Consider the following 25903-nt stretch of genomic DNA (forward strand, 5'->3'; position numbering starts at 1 on the left):
CAAGTTTTGATTTGTTTTAGTCATTATGATGCATTTTTATTGCTTGAGGGTCAAAACAGCATAAACTATTGTCCCCCTCATGCACACACACACACACACACACACACACACACACACACACACACACACACACACACGTTTTTTTGCCTCTCCCTGCACATTAATTTTTCTTGTCTTTTTTGTGTTTAATTGTGCAAAAAAAATTAAACTATAAACTATACACATCATTCAAAAGTTACCCAAATATAGTATTTGCTTGACCTCAGCTTGTCTGATCTCTGACTGTAGGTATTGCTGCAAAATGCATCACCAGTACCAGCAGGGAGTAAATGACAACACATCTGAATACTAACACTGTTTGTCTTCCTCTTCAGTCAATCCTTCTGCTGAGGTCCCCGCTGTAACCATGGCGTCCCGGCAGAAGCAGCCCCAGGGGCGTAGCCTGTCCTCTCTGTTTTCTTGTTGCTTCAAAGGAAGTGAACAACCAGAGATCACCTACTGCCATGATAACCTCAACACTGTGGCTATGGAGCCCACCCTGCCCATGCCCCCCCCTCAAGAGCTGGACTCTATGTTCACTGAGCTGGTGGTGAGTACAACACCAGAGAGGCCTTCAAATATCCATAATTATTCAACAGCTGACTTTTTATGTCTTTATATTTATCATTCTCCCTTTCTGTCTCCTATCCCAGGATGAGCTTGGCCTCACAGAGGAGCACAGAGCTGCCATGTTTTCTTTGCCAGCAGAGAAAAAATGGCAGATCTACTGTAGTAAAAGAATGGTAAGAAACTATAACTAAGGGACAACAAGAGTTCAGTGTGCTTCAAATGAACTGCGTCATGCCATGAACATAGCTAAAGTATTTTTAAATGTTGGAAAAGAAAAGAAACACCCGAAGGTGTGGTGAAAAGCCTGATCTCAGAGAGAGGTGAGAACAGTGATGAATCATACAACACCTCATACTGTCAGTCTCTCCTAGAAGAGATTGATGATGTTGCACTTGTTCACAGGAGTTTGTGAAGAATGTCAGATTGTTTCAGAATGCTACAAAACTTGTCGGCCTCAGCCCATTTCAGAAGTTTATTATACAGCTATTTAGTTTGAAGCATACTGAGGTCTTAATATTGCCTGTGGAGCAAACAAAGGTATCCTGGCTAGCAAATCACACTGCCTTAGTTTCACATGTTAATGACCAAACAATCTGGCAAGTAACTTAGACATTGTTTTATTATTCATTTTATCATTCATTCATCATTCAATGACTCTCTCTCAGTCTAACTCCTGCATGTGTCCTCTTGAAGCTAATAGGCTCTATGAAAGCAGAAGCCATCAGTGGGGAAGTGTCTCATCTTCAAGTTTGTTGCTGTATTTTGGGTTTTTACTAGAACATCTTTATGTGCTTTAGGAGTCAAAAACACTGTGATACTCTCTGTCTGAAACACTCTTAGTGCCTGTCTCTTTAAGCCCACCAAATGAAAAAGTGCCATCTGCTCTGATTGATCAGCATTTCTCAAGTCAAGTCAAATTTATTTATAAAGCACATTTAAAAACAACCCGAGTTGACCAAAGTGCTGCACAGTTAAAAATGAATAAAAGAGATAGAAGTGAAGTAAAATAATAAACAGAACAAAAACAGCAACCAACATAGATCAAGGCACAAATAAAGACAAAGGCAACATCAGGAGGACTCAAAAGCTTTAGTAAACAGGAACGTTTTTAGCTTTGATTTAAAAGAGTCGATGGAGGGGGCAAGTCTGACAGAGAGGGGCAATGCTGTTCCAGAGTCTGGGGGCTGCGACCACAAAGGCACGGTCACCCCTGAGTTTAAAATAAGCGCTAACCTGAGGGGTCTGGGTGTGGAGTATGGGGTTAAAAGTTCTGTCATGTAGGAGGGGACCACTCCAATCAGGGCTTTGTATGTGAATAAAAGAAGTTGAAAATCAATACGGTGCTGGCAGCCAGTGGAGCGAGGCTAGGACAGAGGTGATGTGGTCTCTCTTGCAGATACCTGTCAAAAGTCTGGCTGCAGTGTTTTGTACCACTTGAAAATGGGAGAGAGATGACTGATTAATTCCAGTCTACAGAGAGTTGCGGTAGTCCAAGCGGGTGGAAATGAAAGCATGGATGACTTTTCTAGGTCCTTGAAACTGAGGAATGGTTTGATTTTTGTGATGGTGTGAAATTGGAAAAAACTGGCTTTGACTACTGAGTTGACCTGTTTATCAAACTTGAGTGCAGAATCGAAAATGACACCAAGGTTTTTGACGTGAGATTTGATAAGAGTGGACAGGTTGCCAAGACTGTTGGATATCAGGTTGATGTTGTCAGAGGGGCCAAAGACAATAATTTCGGATTTAGCTTCATTTAGTTGAAGGAAGTTTACTGCCATCCAGGACTTTATTTCATTTATGCAGTTGAAGATAATGGTGAGTTTGTATTGGTCTTCTGGCTTGAGGGGAAGATAGAGCTGGGTGTCGTCAGCATAGCACTGTCATTACAGCAATGATTGTAATGGAGAATGGCGGCATTTTTTTATCGTGAAAAATCACCCTTAAAAGTTCCTACGCCCAACTGGACATGTTCCAGCAGGAAAACGATCCAAAATCAGGGAAAAATTGACAACATCGACAAACAAGATTGCATGTTTCCCTGACGTTAGAATGTAGCTTATTGTAGCAATGTAGGCTATGTAATGTAAACACATGCATGCCTGGAGCAGATGGCCATATAAAGGGATTACTTTTACATATGTTCATGTCATTATTTGAAACTTCAGCCACATTTAATATGAACATCTGTCACTGTAACATCATAAATATGACAGAAAATAAAAAAAAAACATAATAGGTCCCCTTTTAAGATAAAGTACCTCTAATTGGTAGTAGATGCTAATATCAATAAAGGGGCTAATAGGCAAGATCACACACATGGCTTTGTTGTCTATTATATGTAAGCATATCCATGACACTGACCTCTTTGTGTGTATATGTGTGTATTGCAGGAGGCAGAGGTGAATAAGGGAGCAACCAGATGGCCAGAGTATTATATTGACCAGCTCAGGGTCATGGCTGCTGTGAGTTACACTCTGTTTTTATTCTGTTCATCAGTTTATTCACAGACAGACAGATTTTGCTTTATTACCAATTCTATTTATAAAATGTGGAAATATTGATGATTTTTATGGAAACACTTTGAATACATTTAAAAAAAAATGTGAGTTTTAAGACTGATTGATACTACACTACCAACATTTGGTTGTATTAGTCAAAGGGACAGAGCCAAACTGTCTCCATCATGGCCTTTGAGCGAATATACAGCATATTTGGAATAATGAAAAACTGGCGTTATTTAGTTTATCCTGTCTTTTCCCAGAGGAAGACTCTGCTGTCACTGGAGGATGATGAAGAGCAGGGAAGACATTATATCGTGGATGATCTAAAGACAGCGCTTAGAACACAGCCAATGAGGTACGATTCCAGTTCTAACACACGTTATTCTGGAAATACAGAAATTTACCAAAGCTTTATTTCGTCCTCCCTGTACTGCAGGGACCTAAAGAATAATCTTTACCATTCTGATTTACCTCCTTCAGTTTTGTGACACGATTCATTGAGTTGGACGGCCTGTCTTGTATCTTGAATTTCCTCAAGTCAATGGACTACGAGACCACCAACTCTCAGGTCCACACCTCACTGATTGGCTGCATCAAAGCTCTGATGAACAACTCTCAGGGCAGAGCTCATGTCCTGGGTCACTGTGAGAGCATTAATATCATCGCACAGAGTCTCACCACTGAAAGCATCAAAACCAAGGTACACACAGTGCAATCGATACCCCAGAATAACAAAGCCAAAGTCGGCTTGTAATGTTCAAATGCAAATATACTGAATAGAAAACAATGAAATGTCAGAGACCCTTTGCTATGACATTTGATATTTAGCTCAGGTGCCTCTCGTTTCTCTCGATCACCTTTGAGATGTTTAAGCACCTTGAATGGAGTCCACCTATGGTAGATTCAGTTGATTGGACATGGTTTTGAGAAGCAAACACCTGTCTATATAGGGTCTCACAACTGACAAAAACCAGTCATGAGATGGAAGGAACTGCCTGCAGAGCTCAGTCTTCATGGTTCTTTTCCAAACTGAGTGTTTCTCACACATTTTTTATTACTATTTCTATTAGGTTAGACTTTTACTTCAATCAAACAATCAATACTTGGCCATCTAACATCACCATGTGCCAGTAAATAATTATGAAATTCTTTCTCCCTCGCATTTGTAATTGTCTGATCTTCTTTCTCTCCTTAGGTTGCAGTGTTAGAGATCCTTGGTGCAGTATGTTTGGTGCCAGGAGGCCATAAGAAAGTACTAGAAGCCATGCTGCACTACCAGAAATATGCCTCAGAGAGAACACGCTTTCAGGTTCGCTTGCGCTTCATTTGTTTGTGCTCTGTTTCATTTTCTGCTGGCGCTCACGGAAGCGTGGAGGAGATAGATTCTGACGTCTAGACATGATGACACAAAGCTTAAAGGAATTCTACAATATTCAGAGCATTAATATAGCAGCATGTAACTATTTGCTATGTATAGATATAGTGGAGTAATGGCATCCCAAGCATAGAATTAAATCACACCACCTCTGTGTGTGTGCTGTAATTCAAGCTTCTCTGTTAGTTGTTGTGGTAGATGGTGTGACCATGTGAATGTGTCTGTGCATGTGTCTCTACACTGGCTGGCTAATCAGTTCTCACTCTCAACTTGTCAAATACTGACGTTAGGTCAGTGGCCTGTCACATCAAAATATGATGCACTAGGTACCCTCCTGCATCAGTTTTGGAGTGTCAATTAGTGCTCATTACATGCATCAGGAAGTGTACAGTTTGTTAAATGCCTTCTTGTTTTTTCAAATAAACATAGGTAAAATATGTAGGTTCACTTTCTAAGGTTTAGGCATCAAAAGCAAGTGGTAAGGTTTAGTAAAAACATCATGGTTTGGCTTAAAATAAACACGATTGTTACCAACGTAATGTAACGTAACATGACATACATCACTAGCATAGTATACAACACATACTAGCACACTACGCTGTTATTAAAACAACTTCATTGACTTTTGGTTTCACACAGGACATGAACAGTCGGCTCCCTGGTGAAAGTCCAGTGTTTGTTTAACCCATCCACCTCCCCTCCTGCCCATTCTATACAGACTTTCTTGCTATTTTTATGACTGTAGGTGTCCAGAGTGTCAACAAATGCTGCTGTATGGGTCATCTCATACCACTGCTCAAGTGTGCCTCTGTGCGTCGATGTCCATGTTGAGAACCATAGACATAGATATAGCTCCATTAACACTCAGAGCAAACCATGTCACCAGGAGAAGTCTCTTTGTGCGCCATAGACAATATGTTATTATTATTGATTAATAAAATGCTGATTATAATAATCAATAGCAAAGCACTACTAGACAAATGACATACAGATTGTTGCAGAGAATGCATCTGTTTGGGCTTCAGCAATAAAGTCATTGCAAATAGAAGACGGATGTTAGATGCTGATACCATAACCAACTAGATTTCTAGCCTACTGTTAATATATTTGAACTTAGCTCTCTGCACTGCTTGCCCTTCTTTCACTCAAGGCAATCCCATCATGCTTCACCACAGGAAATTGTTGCTTCTTATTAAAATAGCATATAGCTTAAAATAGCTTCTTATGAAAAATAAACTGGGGTGGATATCTCTGCCTTGCTCACCATATTCAGTCTGTTTCAGAAGAATAAGCCCCACTGGTAACTAATGTGTTGACACGTTAAAGTTAGTAAATCAAAGTTTAAAGTAACATTTTCTCTGTTAAGATGACTAATTTTATGCCTCAAATATGCATCAACTTCATATTACAATTTATAGTGATTTCTACTGTAATTTTGAGGGTTATCTGATATCTCACAAACATAAAAAAGACCAAAAACTATTTATGATACAAATGTTTTATGATGGTTTCACTTGAATATATTTTGCTCTGTTTGCAGACCCTGGTGACAGACTTGGATAGATCCACAGGCCGCTACAGAGATGAAGTTAATCTGAAGACTGCCATTATGTCCTTCATCAATGCTGTGCTCAGCCAGGGAGCAGGAGAGGTGAGGAAACATCTATGTGTCTCTGCTTTGTTGTAAATAGGATCATTTTATCATGTCAGATGTCTTTTAGGAGTTGGTTTATGATGCAGCATGATACTATAAGATGATAGATATGATACCACTTTTCCTTGAGATAGATAATTTAAAACCAGGTGGAAATGTGCACGTCAAACCAGCAGTTAATGTATACTGATATATGATATCATATGAATTAGCTCCCCACGAATGATGTCGCAAATTTAATGTAAAGTTACGTATCTAACATAAAGTTATGGAGGTTAGGTTCAGGCAGGAAAAATACTGTGGTTAGGTTAGGAAGAGAAACATGGTAACAACCCCCCTTCAAATGATTCAAAGTTCACTTGGTTTCACACAGTTCCAAACACCAGTCACCTGGAGAAAGTCCCATTCTTTGTGACCCATCCAGAACCCCAAGCTACATCCTTATGGAGACTACTTCCTCCTTAACTCCCATCAGCACATTTGTCACATAATTACAGCCTTCCAAAAACGGAGGATAATACATGAATTACTAGCTCATCATTTCATGGGATATGATATCACTGGGTATCGTGATCCAGATAGCTATAAAATCCGGCCATTGTGTTGGGTCACTTTGATGCAGGTAGAGTGACATGGCGGTCATCAACATTTATGTATCGCAGACACTCAGGTTTAGACAAGGTTGCAAAACAAGTTTTAGACATTTCTATAACTATCACTTTCTTCTTTGCATCTATTCCCTTCCTGTTGGACAATAACTCAACATGGCAATGTTGTGTGTGCATGTGTGTGTGTGTGTGTGTGTGTGTGTTTTTAGACCAGTCTGGAGTTCCGTATCCATTTACGCTATGAGTTTCTGATGTTGGGCATTCAGCCGGTCATCGACAAGCTACGCTCCCATGACAACGCCACTCTAAACAGGTACATCAGGTGCACCAAAGGGTGCTAGCATATTGAAACATTACTACTATTTGACTTTGAACTAACATGTACATAAAAGGTCAGAAAACATGTTTGTACTTTTAAATACTTTGATTTTAAATAGCTTTCTCAGTTCAGTTGTTATGTTTATGCTGTTAACAGACATCTGGACTTCTTTGAGATGCTGAGGAATGAAGATGAACTCCTGATGTCCAAACAGTTTGATGCTGTAAGTCATTTCAGACAAACCTTTATATACACTGCTCAAAAAAATCAAAGGAACATTTAAATCACACATCAGATCTTGATGAATGAATTATTTGAGTTGAATCTTTACTGATGTACATTGTATAATTTGTTGAGAACAAAATGATGCAACAATGGTCAATGGAAACCAAAACTGAGCACCAAAAATCAAGGTAAGAATTAAAATCACAGGCTGATCCAATGTGTGTGAATTTTATAACGGCAACCCATAATGTGACTCAGTAGTGTGTACAGCCCCTGTGTGCCTGTATACACCCCCGACAACTTCTGGGCATGCTCCTGAAAAGTCGGCGGATGGTGTCCTAGGGGATCTCCTCCCAGACCTGGATCAGGGCATCAGTTAGCTCCTGGACAGTCTGTGGTGGTACTTGGCAGCATAGGATGCACCAATACATTGTGTCCCATAGGAACTGGATGTAGTTCAGAGGAACAAGAGGGCCAGTCAATGGCATCAATGCCTTCATCATCCAGGAACTGCCTAATCACTCTGGCCACATGAGGCCAGCTATTGTCCAGCACCAGGAGGAACCCAGGGCCCACTGCACCAGCGTAAGGTCTGACAATCACTCTGAGGATTTCATCCCAGTACCTAATAGCATCCAGGGTACTGTTGGCTATGGCATGGAGGTCTGTGCGACTTTTCAAGGATATGCCTCCCCAGACCACCCACTACCAAGCCGGTCATGCTGGATGATGTTACAGGCAGCATAACGTTAACCATGGCGTCTCTAGACTCTTTTATGCCTGTCACATGTGCTCAGTGTGAACCTGCTTTTTTTCTGTGAGGAGAACAGGGCAAAGATGGGGACTAGCCAGTTCTGTTTGCTGGCAAATGCCAGTTGAGCTGCACGGTGCTGGGCTGTGAGCACAGGTCCCACTAAAGGACGTTGGGCCTTCATGCCACTCTTATGCAGTCTGTTTCTCACAGTTTGGTCAGAAACATGCACACCAGGAGCCTGCTGGAGGTCATTTTGTAGGGCTCTGACAGTGCTCCTCCTGTCCCTCCTCGCACAAAGGAGCAGAAACCGGTCCTGCTGCTGGGTTGATGACCTTCTACAGCCCTGTCCAGCTCTCCTTGTGTAATGTCCACTCTCCTGGTATCTCGTCCATGCTCTTGAGACTGTGCAGGGAGACACAGCAAACCTTGTTGCAACCGCATGTATGGATGTTCCATTCTGGATGAGCTGGACTACCTGTGCAACCTGACTGGGCAGCAGTTACAGCCTAATGTTACCAGTAGTGACTAGGACACTAGCAGAACACAAAACTAGAGAAGAATCAGTCAGGAAGGATAAGGAGAGAGCAACTGTAAAACCATTCCCTTTTTGGTGGTTGTCTTGCTTTTGCTTCTTCATTGCACCTAAATGAACAGATTGATATCCCTGAAGTTTAACTGACTTGGTGTTATACTGTGAGGATTAAGTGTTCCCTTAATTCTTGGGCTGTGTAGATTTTCTTTGTTTTACATCCTTTAGATCTAGTAAGCAGCTGAAATCCAAGTAGCTCTTAAGGATGAAAAGACACTCAGGAGTAGTGTATTCCAGTGTTCCTTTATAATAAAACACACTTGACCCAGCTTGTCTTCAGCGTTACTTTTCTTTTTGATGTTAAATAAAGTGTAAAAATGCAAATTAGCTGTACACTGTGTTATAAACCTGCTGATTAATATCATTTGTTTCAGGTCCATATAGAAACTAAAAGTGCCAGCCAGATGTTTGAGCTGATCAGGAAGAATCTGAGCCATACTGAAGCCTACCCTCACCTCCTGTCTGCACTGCAGCACTGTCTCATGATGCCATGTAAGACTGGCTGTCTGCCTACAATTGCATTATTAATAATATTCTTTTTATAATTGCCATGAATGATCCACGACAGCAGCAGCTTGTCCATCTGTTGACTCTTCTCTGTCTGTCTGTCTGTCTATCTGCAGATAAGCAGAACAGTACCACTCTTCAGTACTGGGTGTTGTTGGATCGGATAGTTCAGCAGCTGGTTCTGCAGACGGACAAAGGTGAAAACCCTGATGTTGCTCCACTGGAGGACTTCAACGTGAAAAATATCGTGCGCATGTAAGTTTTCTGGGTTCCTAACTTTAGGACTTGATTAGTGCTGCACGCTTTTCAGTTTTTAGTAATGATGACATATTTAAATAGCTCCAGGGCAATAGTGCTCTACGATAAGCACAGACAGCTTCTAGTTACCTTCTACATTCAGTCAAGAATTAAGGTTACTTAAAGGTTGCTCAGTTGTTTGAATAAGCCAATAAAAACTAATGGCATGGTCAATGGTCAGTACATTGATTATAAGGAACAAAACATTTACTGGGAACAAGCCTTCTCAGGTTTAGGGGTGACTCATGGGTACACATGGACCACCAAGCAGTCTGGTATGGTTTAGTTCAGATCGTTACCCATTTTTATTGTTTCCACTGTGAAAAGTTGTGGACGGTACCAGTGGAACCGTTCCTTACCGTCCCCATTTTTGGTCACCCATCTGTTGGGGTACTTAGCACACAGATCTGGTACTAAAAGGTGGAGCTAAAAACAGTCCGTTGTTTGGTAAATAGCAGACGGTGACTCTTGCTCAGGGCTGAGTTGAGGCTGGTTTTGAAGCTTATGTAACCCCTGTTCATACCATGGCAAGTCTTACATGCATTAGTAAACTACAACAATAAAATAAAAGGATGTTCTGCTGCCTCTTACAGCAGCTGTAGACTGAGAAAAAAATAACTTAATTCACTGGGCCGACTGCTGACAACTTTTATGGTGGAACATTTACTTGTAATGTTACTCGGTGCTTGAATTGACAAATGGACTCCATCAGCACACCTTAAATTTCAAATAAGAAACCAAAGTGCATCAGTAAGTAAGTTTCCCTTACCCTCATATTGTCATAATTTTCAGCTAGCCTGTATACTACAACGGCATAATGGAATTCCTAAAATTCAATTATGGCTTTTGGTTTTGGTATGTCATCCCAAAATCGTCAGTGGCCCCATCTGGCCACTCCTCCAAAAAATTTCTGAGGGCACCACTAGTAGTCATAGTAATGGTCGTAGATCACCTCATGTTGGAGAACTTCAGTTCAGTTCAGTTGTGTGTGTGTGTGTGTGTGTGTGTGTTTGTGTCTGCAGGCTTGTCAAGGAGAGTGAGGTCAAACAATGGAAAGAACAAGCTGATAAAATGAGAAAAGGTAAACGCACATATACTTTACTGTGGTATACATTCTGCAAGTCTGCAGAGGGGACTGGAACTTTGCAACCTGTTACAAACACAAATGATGTAGAGCTGGACTGGACCAGTCATTTTAAATATATATATTGTTCCCATAATCACTGCAGGTTTTCATGTACACATGAACAATCAAAAACAATACAAAGTATGTTGCACTTTGCTAATTTCACTATGGATCAACGAAACAAACATCAAGGTCCAAGCACGCAATACAAGTCAGAGCCATAATCATGGTAAAGAAGTCAAGATGCAGAAAGTAAGGCTACTTGTTTGTTTATCAGCTTGATGAACATTTCTAATAACTCAACCATAGTTTGCAGAATGAACGACCTCCTGTAAGTCACTTGTCTCTAGCTGTCTCACCTTCTCTTCTCTCCAGAGCATCACAACTTACAGCAGCGGTTTGAAAAGAAAGAGAGGGAGTGTGAGGCCAAGAACAAGGAGAAGGAAGACATGATGGTCATGCTGAACAAAATGAAAGACAAACTGGAACGAGAGAGCAATGAGAACAAGCAAGCTAAACAACAAGTGGCAGAACTTTCTGCTCAGCTGCAGCAGCTCAGCTCCGTAAGTTCACCGACATGACATACATTTATTTTCTCAAAAGATCCCAGTTTCAGGATGATCATGTCTTGGTCAGCTGTTCATAATGAAAACTATCCTGTTGTCTTGTCAGACTTCCAGTGTTCCAGGAGGACCTCCTGTGACTTCTGGTAGTTTGGTTATCCCTGGTCCTGTTCCGTCCGTCCCTGTTCCTCCTCCTCCTCCACCACCGCCTCCGCCTCCTCCAGGGGGCCCACCAGCTTTTGGTATGGTTCCAATTGCCCCACCTCCTCCACCAGGAGCTCCACTAAGCACTGCCCCGAAGAAGAATATTCCTCGGCCAGCTAACCCACTCAAGTCCTTCAACTGGAGCAAACTGCCTGAGGTACACTTTCTACTTCCAAGGCCTGTTAATGTTACTGCTGCTACGTCTCCTGTTGGTACTGTCACTTCTGCTCATATTATACTATTTCACATACACATACTGCATGTGCAACTGCAGTGTTGCCACTACTATTCCAGCTGTTACTACAGCATTACTTCTGCAGTGCTTCTCAGGTATCTAAACAATACGAAGGCCCGTTTTTATGTTGTGTTGTGAAGTAATCGAAATCCAGCGTCTTCCAAACTTGTCATGCCCAACGTTATCTTGACATACAATAACAACCTGTAGTGGTAAGGTATGGAGACCAAAACCCAACATCAGAATGCCATGATGTTACTGCTAAAGCGTTAGACATTTCCAATGAAAGAGTCCAACATCCTTGTAATGTCATAGTGACGTCCGCTGCCAGCTTGAGAGGGACTTTATGGTTTTCAATTTTTTTTTTTTTTTGACTGAATGATTTAGGCTCAGAATCAGAAAAGATGAAAGCTTGTCACTATAGCATGACCAAAGGCAGGTATCAAACAGAATGAATTAGAAATAAAGACCTGTGTCTAATATAAGCCTATTTCATAGAAAGGTCTGGCACTGACATAAAGAATGTCATTGCAGAGAGTTGTTGCATAGAGATGATACACCATCTCATCTAGTTGTATTGGTGTGAATCATCAGGGTTTTTTAATGTTGCAGAACCATACCATACCATACCATACCATACCATACCATACCATACCATACCATACCAACTTTATTTATAAAGCACTTTAAAAACCCAGTGGCCTAAAGTGCTGTATACAATTAAACATAAAGTGTACAATAGGCATAAGACATAAAACAAAGCATAATAAAAACAATAAAGATAAAAACATAAAAGTGCAATAAAATAACACAATATAAAACCAATAAAACATTTTAAGGCACAGCACATAAGTAAAATTAGTCAATAAAATGAGTAATAGCAAATTAAAAGACATCAATTTATGCGGGATCAAAGGCCATGGAGAAAAGGCGCTTTTTAAAAACATGCAGTGATGGAACTTGTCTGATGTCAAGAGGCAGGTCATTCCATAGTTTTGGTGCTACAACTTAGAAAGTGCGGTCCCCTCTGAGCCTGCTTGTCGTTTTGGGAACTTTTAGGAGCAGCTGGTCAGCTGACCTGAGAGGGCGTGTAGGAGTGTATGGCTCTAGCAGCTCAGAGAGGTATAGTGGGGCGAGGCCATTAAGAGACTTAAAAACAAATAAAAGAATTTTAAAATGGATCCCAAAATGTATGGGCAGCCAGTGTAACACGGTTAAAATAGGGGAAATGTGCTCACATTTGTTTGTGCCACTTAAAAGGCGTGCGGCGGCATTTTGCACCATCTGGAGGCGGGTGACGGCGGATGTCGCAATAGTCTAGCCGACTAGTTACAAAGGCGTGGATTATCATTTATAAGTGTTGGCTTGACAGAAGAGGTTTTATTTTTGCTAGCTGCCTCAGTTGAAAGAAACTCGACTTCACAACTGCCCTAATCTGACTGTCGAGATTAAGCCCAGGATCCATTATTACCCCAAGGTTTTTGATGGTTGGTTTAGTATACTGAGCCAATGAACCCAAATCAACGGGTGGGGTCCTAACAGTACCATTAAAGACCATCACCTCTGTTTTGTTTAAAAAGTTTAGTGCCATACAGGCCTTTAAGTCATTAAGACACTTAAAAAGTGGTCCCAAGGAAAGTGCATTTTTCTTTTAAGGGGCAAGTAAATCTGGCATATATCTGTCATCTGCATAGCAGTTGAAAGATATACTGTTTTTGCATAAAATGGACCCCAGTGGGAGCAAATATAGTGAGAACAGAAGAGGGCCTAAGACCGAACCTTGTGGTACCCCACATGAGAGGGACACACAAGGGGATGTGAAGTCACCAATATTGACACTGAAGGTTCGGTCTGCTACGTAGGATCAAAACCACTCCAGTGCTGAACCCCTAAAATACCCACCCAGTGTTCTAGACGAGATATTAAAATTTTGTGGTCCAGAACGTCATAAAACAAGAAGTTGCCTGTTTCAACTCGTCTCATCAGGAGACTGACCGATGATGTATCTTCATCACTTAGACAGTCATTGTAAGTCAGTCAGATACAGACTTTCTGGTCCCTGCTTTGCTGCGGTTAAACCAGAAATGAAACTTAGATTATGTATTTGTAAGCATTTTCACCACTGGAACCGCTGGGCCTCAAGCTAAGAGCTGTAGAGGAACATCAGGCAGTGTTGAGAGATGGACTAACACGTTGTTGTCTTTGGTCTTTTCGTGAAATTTGTTGACAGTAACAGCTGAAATACACGGGGCGTGGACACAGCGCGTTACGTAGGCAGGGCAGGGCAGGGGTTTTTACCTTCTACAGAGAGTCCATCTTTGCAGTGTGTGGCTGCTGCCAGCTTCACTGTGTATGTATGTATGTATGTATGCATGTATTGTGCGTGACAATGCAGTTGGTTATGCAGGGTTTGGAAGCATATAGACTATATTAACTATACTGAATGAATGAACTGGATTGTTTCAACAACAGGATGCATCGATTTGTTTGATGCATTTTCATGTGAAATGTAAAAAAACCACTATGTTGCTCTGCTGCATCACATTGCCTGTTATAATGAGGTATTTGTTTCTACCATTTTTTTTTTTACAGATTGTAGGCCACACTTCTTTATACAGTTCCATGTAGTTCCAGGGACCAGCAACATAAAAGTAACGTTGAGCAATGAGGTGCCCGTGGTCCCACCCATGTTCAGCGTAGCAGCTTCAGTTGATTTCAATGGATGCGGTCTGCTGTGGGCATGCTGCTGTCACCATGTCTCATTTATTTTGGCCATTAGAAAAATATAGGATAACATCAGACTGATCCTTTACTCAGTATGTGCCAAACAGCAGCTGGCAGTCTTCTCAGGGAGTAAACAGTGAATGAAGATGTTAACTGGATCCTGAATTAAGATTATATTGACAAACTTGTATTATTGTCTGTTTCAGAACAAGATAGAAGGAACCATATGGAAAGAGATCGACGATCTCAAGGTGTTTAAAGTTCTGGATCTGGAGGAGTTCCAGAAGACCTTCTCAGCTTACCAGAAACCACAAGTATTACACAGTGACACTATCCTCGCCATGCCCTCAGCAACACTTTCATTCTCTTTTGCCTTTTGTATTACATTCCTTAATTCGTTGTGTTATTGGCAGATCTATCCATCCATTTGTAGATGATTTAAGTGCCAAGTGCCCGAGCATACATTATATATTGTACTTCTTTATGTATTAACAGAAGGATGCTGAGGATGACCATACTGTGGTTAAGAAAGTCAAGGAGCTGTCAGTGATCGACGGTCGCCGAGCACAGAACTGTAACATTCTGCTCTCACGGTCAGTGTGTGTGTGATCATTAGGAACCAATGAAAAAGCCTCTGTAGGTTCTCAATAACAGAAGTTACACATAAGCTCTTTTTGTTGCTGTTAGCAGCCTGGATATGTTGTTCATGTCTACATGTGGGTTGTTTCCACACATCATGACAGGGAAACAGGAGTAACATTGATAAATATACCAATACTTATCAGAACATTGTGTTTATTATATATTGAAGTGAAACATCATCATCATCATAAACTTGAGTGTCATGATATGGCCTTCACAAACCACTGGGAATGGCTGCACAAAACACCTTAGGTGAAGATTTTCCTTTAAATCTGAGTTAAGGGTTTTCTTTAAATAAAATTGGTTGCACAAAACATCCTTAAGATTTCCTTAAGTTTTTCTCCTTATCTTGGTCTTAATGGATTGCTTAAAGTTTGGTAAACTGTTGCACAGAAGACCTCAGCAACCAAGGTAAGGAAAAAAAATGTAAGGTACTCTGATTGCATCTTAACAGCAACATGGCTGAGTTTATGCTGATAACTGAGGAAAATTAAGGCATCCCGAGAAGAGTGTTCCACGACTTGAAGAACCTGATGGACACCCTTGATGATAAGCAACTGATTTTGCACTTAAAATCTGACCAGAGGTCAATTTATGATTTTGAGTTGGATCACCCAACTTTCCAAAGCTGCGCTCTTCCAGCCCTGTTACAATTAATGATTGCTCTGCGGTTTTATGAAACGGAATCTTTCCAATTAGTTATTAGCGAAGTATTTCATGTACACAAGCCAACGGTGCACTGTGTCTGCTGGATACAGTGGTGAAGTTCCTGTCCAGATGTTGTTGTATCCTCCCACATTCGTTGGTTAATGTGTGCGGTTATTTTCTAATCAAATTTACTTTTCAGTTTGTTCTTCCTGTTATTGAAGTATGATTTTTTTCCCTCTTCATTCTTCTCGTCTGCCATTTTTTTCTATCAGGCCAACTTTGTGAGAGGATATTTAGGTGCAACAATGGGTAACCTAGACTATCACAAGCACACGTTCCAGCAAACACAATGGTCTCCATGGAAACAGTAGAATTTTACTGCTGTAAAATCTCTTTCAGTGCATTAAATGACTTAACGTCTTTCCTTGACTAAGGAAACCTGTTCAGAAATTCTCTGCAACACTCTTAAGTAATTTCCTCAGCTAAGGGAAAACTAAATCTAAGTGTCATACTTAAGGAGCAAACTTAAGGTGCTTTGTGCCATCCCTGGTATTTACCTAATTGTTGGCTGTTTAAGGGGAATTTCCTACCAACAAATTCCAACTTCATGACCTGCTTCAATGCACCATACATCTGTAGGAATTTTCCACCGCTGCTTTAGGCTGCACCAATTAGTGTTGTCAAAAATATCAATTTGTCGATACATTTTGATTCTGAATATTTAAAACTGTTTCAATACTCATTTTCTGCAGTATCAGTACATTGGTGTCACCTACACTTTCTCATTCGCTCTTATTAATGTTTATTAGCCATTCTGCTTTTATCTGCTACTAATCAATATGTACTGATAAATCTTTAACACTAGTATCAGTATAATGTTAAGTGGGGTGTATGCTTGTACAGTAATGTATCTTCTTTTTGCACTTCATGTTCGTCTCAGTCTTCAGACGTTGTACAGAAAACAGGAGACAAACTGAAGATTCTGTTACAGCTTAAGTTAAAACACAGTGACAAGGCATTTTGGTGACTGAACCAGTTTTACAGTCAAACTAGAGTCTCAGAAGAATATTTGCTTGATGACAGGAGAACATCCTCCGTCCTCCTCTCTGATACAGCCACACCAACAACAAAAATGCTTGTTCATTTTCACCAAGGGAAATGTATAGCATGGCCCACGTAATGTATTGCTTTAGGAATTCCTTTGAAATAAAATCAATCTAATAACTTGTCTTACAGACTGAAGCTGACCAATGAAGAGATCCGCCATGCCATCCTGACCATGGACGAACAGGAAGACTTACCTAAAGACATGCTGGAGCAGGTGCCAAACATACACACAAGCATACAAAGTAACACACCACACTCTGCAGACATAGGGATATGCTTCATGGTCATTACTATTTTTATATATATTAGCTGCCCAGAATTCTTCCAGTAAAAATCCAGTTAATTTTTCCCTGGACTAGATTTTGTAGTGATATAATACAGTACGTGACACCAGATATTGTTATTATCGTATATAACTGCATGTACTATGACAGAAAATCTTATTGGCTTAAATTCTTTTGGATTTTGGGATAAAATTTGATCAGTTTACCCACATTGACACCTGTCTTTTGGTTGAAACATATTTATTCGGGGCTCATACATGATAAATAAATACATAGAGAACTTTTCAAATGAAATGCACCAATGACAGTGTCTGTATGTGTCTGCGTGTAGCTCCTGAAGTTTATTCCTGAGAAGAGTGACGTCGAGCTTTTAGAGGAACACAAGCATGAGCTGGACCGTATGGCCAAAGCAGACCGCTTCCTTTATGACATGAGCAGGTAGACACACACACACACACACACACACACACACACACACTACCTCTGAACCAGCCCGGTATCATAGAAATATGTGAAATGGACATGAACTCTTAACGAGTATCCATTACAAATAATGTATTTTTGACGAGTGCGAGTATCAACCGAGTAAAATGTGTCAATATTTGTTCTGTTGATGAAGGAACGTCCTCATTTGGGTAGCTGTGTTCACTCTTTCACTCGTGATCAAAACTAATCTGAAGCTTAATCATGATATTACGTGGTGGTGATAGAATTACGTGCTGGCAACATGAAAACAATACCATTGCAAGGTCAATAGGGATCTTTTTTCTTTATTTTTAAGTATAAAGACTGAGAAAGTCTGAAGCCTGGTGGTGGACAGGTCAAACAAACATAAAGTGGCAAGCAAAAGTTTGGGCACCCCTGGCCAAAATTTTGTCTACTGTGAATGATAAAGTAAATAGAAGATGAACTGATCTCCAAAAGGAATGAAGTTGAAGATGAAACATGCTTTTCAACATTTTAACCAAAATTCAATATTCATTTTGTTTTGTACAATTTTAGAGTGAAAAAAGGAAAGGGGCATCATGCAACAGTTTGGGCACCTTATGACGTTTGAGCTCTCAGCCAACTTTTACCAGGGTCTCAGACCATAATTAGCTTGTTAGGGCTATGGCTTGTTCACACTCATTGTTAGGAAAGGCCAGGTGATGCAAATTTCAAAGCTTTATAAATACTCTGACTCCAGAGACCTTGTCCAAACAATCAGCAGTCATGGGCTCCTCTGAACAGCTGCCTAGCACTCTGAAAACATAAATAACTGATGCCAGCAAAGTAGGAGAAGACTATAAGAAGATAGCAAAGTGTTTTCAGGTAACTGTTTCCTCAGTTCATAATGTAATTAAGAAATGGCAGTTAACAGGAACTGTGGAGGTCTGGAAGACCAAGAAAACTTTCAGAGAGAGCTGCTCGTAGGATTGTTAGAAAGGAAAATGAAACCCCTGTTTGACTGCAAAAGACCTGCAGGAAGATTCCTCAGACTCTGGAGTAGTGTTGCACTGTTCTACTGTGCAGTGACACCTGTACAAATATGACCGTCATGGAAGAGTCATCACAAGAAAACCTTTCCTGTGTCCTCAACACAAAATTCAGTGTCAGAAGTTTGCAAAGGAACATCTAAAGAAGCCTGTTGCTTTTTGGAAACAAGTCCTGTGGACTGATGAAGTTAAAATAGATTTTTTTTTGAATGCAATAATCAAAGGTATGTTTGGAAAAAAAAGGGGTGCAGAAATTCATGAAAAGAACACCTGCCCAACTGTTAAACACGGAAATGGATGGATCATACTTTGGGCTTGTGTTGCAGCCAGTGGCACAGGGAACATTTCACAGGTAGAGGGAAGAATGTATTCAGGCCCTTTTACTTTTTTGTTATTTTGAAACTGTTAAAGATTGAAAGCTTAAGACCAAATTTTGGTCAGGAAATCACTTGTGAGATCTCTGGTGTCTCAATTTGAAAATTTGGCCAGGAAAACTACTTGCTCATTTATAGCAGCAAGGTTGAGGCAGTTGAGATAACTTTATGTGGTTCCCTCATCTGTCTCAACTTCTCTTGGGACTCGAACATCAACAGTATCTTTGCCCTTGTCCCACTCAGACTTCAGGTCGTCTGAGCTAGCTCCATCTTCATGTTACTGTGACAGTGAGGTAATATACACATCACTATGTCTGTATTTATTAATTGTAACAGTGACACAATATCGCCATCATGAGGCCAAACAAGAAAATACAACAATACCAGCTATCACTTGCTCTTAGGAGAACTGGATACAGCATTCAATGTGGGGCCCCGTTCATTCCTATGAGAGTTGCTCAGTGACATGGAGTCAAAATGAAGTAAAAATGATTCAGCTGCCTTGTTTTACATTACCTGGATGAACAACACTGCTTCCAGACCATAAAGCAAGCGTACTCAAGACGTATGGCAGCCAAGCTCTGCCGAGTGTGACAGAACAGGTAACTTCCAGTTCAGCGCTCTGCTAACTTGAATGGGGATAAATGATTTAATCTTGCAGCTCTTCTAGACTTTCCAAATTTTTGCTGACCGAATGGGTCAGGTTCTGATTGTAAAATGAATGATTTCGCAGGGGGTTGTGATGCTCAAATAATATATCCACTGATTTAAAGATGTCTCTCGCCACGTAGGTCTATGGGGAAAAATATTTTTGGGCCCCAGGGTATCGCATGACAGACCCCACAAAATGAAGTATCTCTGTTTGGCCACTATGAAAACTGGCTTCTAAGCCGGTCACACTTCCTTGTGACTCTGCGGCATCCAGCACACAGTGTATAAGAAATGGAACACTCTTACAAAGCACAAGTCTCGAGCAACCCTATAAACCTTTTTGAAAAAACATTACAAAAACAATGCTTTTTATCATTGTTGACATTTTGACACCATAATGTTGCTAAAGACAAATAGTTTGAGGAACACCAGGGAGTTAATGTGTAATTGGTTTGTTAGTTTAATCACTTAGGGATTTTCATCAGATTTTGTACAAAATATTGCTGCATGTCTTTCTGCTGGTACATTTGCCAGTTACTCTTTATAGATATTTAGGATATGAGTCCACTCATGGTTTTGCTGTCTCATTTCTGTCCTCCACCAGCATCAATCACTACCAACAGAGACTCCAGTCTCTCTACTTCAAGAAGAAGTTTGCAGAAAGAGTGGCTGAGGTCAAACCTAAAATCAAAGGTACTCTTTTCTATCCCAAAGGATCATTAGTTCACATTGATATTGATGAAGTGAAAGTTTCTTTAAATTCTGTTTTGTATCTTGTGCTGAGGATATTAGATGGGACAATATTGGTTGGAGTGCTGTCTATGAACATATGTGACATGCACTACTCACGTCTGTGGTTTCAGCTCTGAGTCTTGCGTCCAAGGAGGTGGTACAGAGTGGGTCCCTGTGTCAGCTCCTGGAGGTGGTTCTGGCCTTTGGAAACTACATGAATAAAGGACAACGAGGAAATGCCTGGGGATTCAAAGTGTCCAGTCTCAACAAGATAGCTGACACCAAGTCAAGCATTGACAAGTACAGTTCACAACAAGGCTTTGCACATTAAAGGTCTTTTTCACAGAGGAGATTTTGACATGTGGCAGTAGTAAAAGCAGATGTAATAGTACAGGGATCTGGTATTGTTCATGTGGGCTCACTGTCACACTGTCATGGTTTACTGGGGCACTAGAATAGAATAGAACAGTTACTGATAGTACTAATAACACTGCTGAAGGAACAGTTCACAGATCACATTATATTGGAGAGAAGGCAAACATCTTCACGGTTCATATCTCCAACCCTCGGCAACTCACAACAAAATAATCTAAACTCATAAATAGCACAAAACAGGGGAAACATATGTATATTTAATTTAGCAGTAAACTGTCTCTTTAATGTTGTTAGTAACACCTGTTTTTCCTACTATGACAGGAGAAATTTCTGCTGTGAAAAAGGTCTGTTTAAATGTTTAGCTATTTCCTCTAAAAGACACAGAGAATTCATCAGTAATTGTTAAATGTATGTGGTATGTGTTTGTAGAAATGTCACTCTGCTCCACTACATGATCACTGTACTGGAAAAGAAGTACCCAAAGGTGGCAAATTTCGGTGAAGAGCTACAAAATGTGCCAGAAGCTGCCAAAGTCAAGTAAGAACGAACACACACATTGTTGAAGTAATACATGCAGAATCAAGTCTTGGTTTTAAAGTCTTTAAAGTTTGTCACACACAGAAAAAAATATTATCAAACACCCAGCCAATATGAATGGTTAAAAATGGCTAAGTATATAGTTGTACAACGCATTCTTATGTGGTCAGACGAACGGCGTATAGCTCAACCTCCCTTTGTGCCTCAGTGTCCAGAGCTCGCAGGGGTCCTCCAAATAATATATGAGCATATGAGCAGGGAGCTCCGTGCTAGCAGCATGGAGGGTGGTTGAGCATTGTTCATTGGCATATACTGATTACTTTACAATGACATACAGCTGGTTGAAAATAGCCGAAGTCCAAAGTTGAGTATTGGCCAGAACAGTGTTTGATGCAGAACATTATGATGTCACAGTGAAGATGACCTTTGACCTTTTGGATATGAAATCACTTTATTATTTTATCCTATAAGCCATATGTATGAAGTTTCATTATAATTAACATGTGAATTCTTGAATTACGACCAAAAACATATTTTGTGAGGTCACAGTGACCTTGACCTTTGACCACCGAAATCCAATCAGTTCATAGGGGTTTTCGTGCAAATTTGAAGAAATGCCCTCAAGGTATTCTTGAGATATCATGTTCACAAGAATGAGACAGATGAGGTCACAAAGACTTGAACTTTGCCCTTATGACCACCAAAATCAAATCAATTCAGCTAATCACTAAATCCAAGTAGACATTTGTGCCAAATTTAAAGAAATTCCTTCAAGCTGTTCTTGAGATATTGTGTTCATGAGAATGAGATGGATGCAAGGTTGTGGCGACCTTGGCCTTTGACTCTTGACAACCAAAATCTAATCAATTCATCCTTGAGTCCAAGTAAATATTTGTGCCAAATTTGAATAAATTCCCTTCAAGGCGTTCTTGAGATATCATGTTCATGAGAATGAGACAGACAAGAACACAGTGACCTTGACCTTTGACCTATGACCACAAAAAAAAAACATTTATTCAAACTTATTCATTTTATTTAGTTCATCCTTGAGTCCAAGTGGACATTTGTGCCATATTTGAAGAAATTCCCTTCAAGCATGGACATATGGACAGATGGACAGACGGACATAATGAAAACATTATGCCTCCACGGCTATCACCAGTGTGGAGGCATAAACAAAAGGAAAAAGTTTAAAAATGCTATATTGTGTAATTCAGCTGTTAACCTCTTTCACCATCTCTCCAGTATGACAGAGTTGGAGAAGGACATTGGCAGCCTGAGATCTGGCCTTAAAAGTGTTGAGGCGGTGAGTAAACTCAGTCGAGTGCTTAAAAAGCCAGTAATTGTCCAAGTGGCCACTGTTTAATCACCTAAAGACATTTTAATGTATTGTTAGGTAAAGCAAAAGATACATGTATAGATAATATTCACATGTCTAAAATCAGTGTTTTTATATGAGTCTAACTGCATGTCTCTCTGTCTGATATGTCTATCTCCAGGAACTGAAGTACCAAAAGGACCAAACCTCTAAGAGTCCTGCAGATAAGTTTGTCCCTGTGGTCAGTCAGTTTATCACTGTGGCCTCCTTCAGCTTCTCTGAGGTCGAGGAATCACTCAGTGAGGCCAAAGAAGTGGTAAGTGGGCAACAGATCTTTCACTCATGTTCAGTCTGTCCCATTTTCTGCCTTAAAAACTTGTAGCATCAGCATAAATAAATCATGTAAATACAGTACAACATAAGGCTAGTGGTTTATATATTTTATGGACTTTTTATGTTAAGCTAGGTTAACTATGACTCTAGTTCTGTGCATAACGCGCTATAAGCCCGTTTCTCCACTTGTTGCACTACTCCATTACAATGTGTTAACAGGATGTCCATTAATATTCCTTTGCCTTCACATTTCGTCAGCATGAATTTCCCTCCAGTAGACCAGACTAGCACTGGACTGCATCAGCTGTGTTTCAGTTCAGACTTAGCCTAGTTTGAACTTAATTTCAAACTTAGGTTGGAGTTTGTGGACTTACTTTCAAATGAAGGTATTTAGTAATATGTGATATATTGCATTTTGAAAGGAACTTGTCCAACACTGCATAGAAACATCCTCTGTGCCAATGGTGAGCAAATATAAACACTAGGGTTAGAAAACCTTCTAATTAACACCTACTAACTGATATCAGTTTACCCTTGTAGGCTATCACTATATGTTTGTTATAACGTTACAATTTCATCTGACCAATATAAGGGACTGTTATATCACCTGTGTTGTAGTTGATGGTTTCACTGTCACCACTGTCATTTTGCACGAGCCGTAGGTCATGGTTGTATAGTTATTGTCTAATCATATAATGCTTTGTCCTAGTTTCGGGACCTATTTGTTGTTTGGTGATTAATATAAGCTAACTTCAGTTGTTAGACAGAATAGTGCTTTTCACTAATTGGCCACAGGAAGTGAAAACCTAATTCATTATTTTGGTTAGTGTGGATTTTAGATCACATCTCTGTGATGCAACCCAACATCGACACAGCTTAATGATCAAACTAACTTGTTTCCTTATATTGTTGTCTGTGGGCTTTGCAGCCTAACTTAAAGTGTAACGTCAGAATCTTCCCACTTGGACCCTATTTTTACGTTTTTGTGTCTAACTAATGGAGACGTATTCTTTACATTGGTCCAGTATGGAGAGAGACCGCTGCAGCGAGCAGCAAGGAAACAGTCTGCAGTGTAATCCCTGCATGCAATAAAGCACGGTCAATTTATGTCCACTGAGGCCCTGTTTGGACGACAACAGTTTCTCTAAAAACAGAAAAGTCTGTCCTTTGCGTTTTAGAAAACTTCCACGTTTATATGACGACATTGTTGAAATGATCTCCATTCACACAGAGATGCAAAATCGGGTAAGGTAAAGCTGCAGTACCGGAGGCTGCACTTTCAGGACCGCAGTTTTAGGACCTTTAATTTTCTAAGCGGTTTATTTTAATTTTTTTGCTATACCCAAATACTGTTTCTTATTAAATAGTTATAATCAGTGTTGTGCAGTAACACGTAATTTGATTGATGAAGCCCAGGCAACTATACATTACCATTGCCAGTCCTCTCCGCTCCTCCGCTCTCCTCCTCACCCACACCCAAACACCCGTTCTGGGATACACAGTGTCGGCCCGCTTTGCCTGACCTCCACGGTCGTCTCCGCTCCTCTCACCCACACTTGAGCATCTGTCTAGGGAGGGTCAGGCCGGGCAGGCCGACACTGTGTATCCCAGAATGGGTGCTCAAATGTGGGTGAGAGGAGCGGAGAGGACTGCAACGAGATGGAGCTGCTACAGTAGATCTACACTTTGCTGGAGAAGCGTTGATAAGATCAACAGGGTGAGCAGCACAAACAGAGCTTGGCATTGTTGTTGTGATGGTCGACTTTGCCTAGTGACTGGAACCGTAATGTATGTGTGCAAAAAGTCTCAGTTTTCAGAGGCACTGCATATTGCAAGTTTACATGACAACGGAGACAGTGCCGTTTCCAAAAAATTGCACTCTGGAACCCGTTTTCAAAACGTTGCATTTTCAGGTACCCAAAATGCCACTGTCATGTAAACGATCATCCAAAGCACAACTAAAGTTTACCGTTTTCAGCTGAAACCGCTGTATTATAAACGGGACCTAAGCGTGCTTGTTTTTGTCACTGACAGGCTCATATTGTTATTCTAAGTATCTGATAAGATAATTAAGAGGATCCCTTCAGAGCTTGACCTTTGTGTAAAAGAGTAAGATCCTGTTTGTTTGAGCAGAAACAGACCCAAAATCGCTACTGTCAAACTCACTATTTAAATTCATAGTAATTCTAGCGTGTAAAGAGCCAGTGCATTTTCACATCTATCTGGATGAATTGATGGTTTCTTTCAACCAAACCAGAGTTAGAAATTGTTGGAAAAGTGGGAGGATGATTTAAGACAGCTTTTGTGATTTCTAATTTAGCTTCTTTGAATGAAGTATGTGTTTTCATGTTAAATTACTGTTTATTTAAATGGAGTCTGGTTGGTTTGATGATGGTGATTTTGGGGCTGCTTCTGGTTAAACAAAAAGAGGTTTAGGAGGTGTAGGAATCCTATCTGTAATGTTGTAGAACACTTCGAATAATAATCTGAGCCTGTCAGTGGCAAAAAAGCATTTTTAGTGGACATACAGTACATTAATGGTGCTCAGTAACACACCACTGCTGGCTGCGGCTCTCTCACTCAATACTAGACAAATTAAAAAAAAAAAAAAAAAAACGTGTCTGCATTAGTCACTTAGACACAAAAACATGTAAAAAAAAAAATGGTCCAGGTTGCAGCTGCTGCTGTGAAAGAGGATGCATCAGTCTCTCAACACTGGACCAATTACAAAAATTGTTGTCTCCAGCCTCGGGCAAATAGACAACACTGAAACTATTTCAACCATCCTATCTCTTTTTGAAGTTGGTAAAGGCACTGAGACATTTTGGAGAAGATCCGTCCAAGCTGCAGCCGGATACATTTTTTGGGATCTTCGACACTTTCCTCACAGCTTTCACAGAGGCCAGACAGGAGAACGAGAACATCGCCAGACGCAAGGAGGAAGAGGAGAGACGGGCACTCATGGAGGCACAGGTTAGAGGGCATTATTAACTCACATATGAGAGAGATATACTGTATTTTACAAGGACACATAATGTATTTGAATTATTCTTTAAGCGGTTAGATAAAATGTGTTAAGAAGTGTCTGATGATTGCCTCATTTATGGATCAATGTACAGTATCATCCCTCCTCT

General features: G+C 40.4%; 1 protein-coding gene across 1 annotated transcript in view; it reads left to right on the forward strand.

The window, feature by feature from the left end:
• daam1a (dishevelled associated activator of morphogenesis 1a) overlaps window positions 1–25903 on the forward strand; it is a 43563-nt gene that overhangs the window by 13130 nt on the left and 4530 nt on the right. Inside the window, exons 2-25 of the mRNA XM_049596246.1 lie at window positions 375–589; window positions 693–782; window positions 3003–3074; window positions 3374–3468; window positions 3594–3813; window positions 4309–4422; window positions 6029–6139; window positions 6960–7063; window positions 7226–7292; window positions 9012–9129; window positions 9261–9399; window positions 10464–10522; window positions 10943–11130; window positions 11240–11491; window positions 14500–14607; window positions 14789–14886; window positions 16820–16904; window positions 17306–17412; window positions 20079–20167; window positions 20338–20506; window positions 21011–21118; window positions 22364–22424; window positions 22618–22752; window positions 25572–25742. Coding sequence (XP_049452203.1) covers window positions 407–589; window positions 693–782; window positions 3003–3074; window positions 3374–3468; window positions 3594–3813; window positions 4309–4422; window positions 6029–6139; window positions 6960–7063; window positions 7226–7292; window positions 9012–9129; window positions 9261–9399; window positions 10464–10522; window positions 10943–11130; window positions 11240–11491; window positions 14500–14607; window positions 14789–14886; window positions 16820–16904; window positions 17306–17412; window positions 20079–20167; window positions 20338–20506; window positions 21011–21118; window positions 22364–22424; window positions 22618–22752; window positions 25572–25742 — 2943 coding nt within the window. The 5' untranslated portion in view covers window positions 375–406. The remainder of the gene's footprint in view (window positions 1–374; window positions 590–692; window positions 783–3002; window positions 3075–3373; window positions 3469–3593; window positions 3814–4308; window positions 4423–6028; window positions 6140–6959; window positions 7064–7225; window positions 7293–9011; window positions 9130–9260; window positions 9400–10463; window positions 10523–10942; window positions 11131–11239; window positions 11492–14499; window positions 14608–14788; window positions 14887–16819; window positions 16905–17305; window positions 17413–20078; window positions 20168–20337; window positions 20507–21010; window positions 21119–22363; window positions 22425–22617; window positions 22753–25571; window positions 25743–25903) is intronic.

The sequence above is a fragment of the Epinephelus fuscoguttatus genome, linkage group LG14, assembly GCF_011397635.1.
Source record: "Epinephelus fuscoguttatus linkage group LG14, E.fuscoguttatus.final_Chr_v1".
In the NCBI taxonomy this organism is placed as follows: Eukaryota; Metazoa; Chordata; class Actinopteri; order Perciformes; family Serranidae; genus Epinephelus; species Epinephelus fuscoguttatus.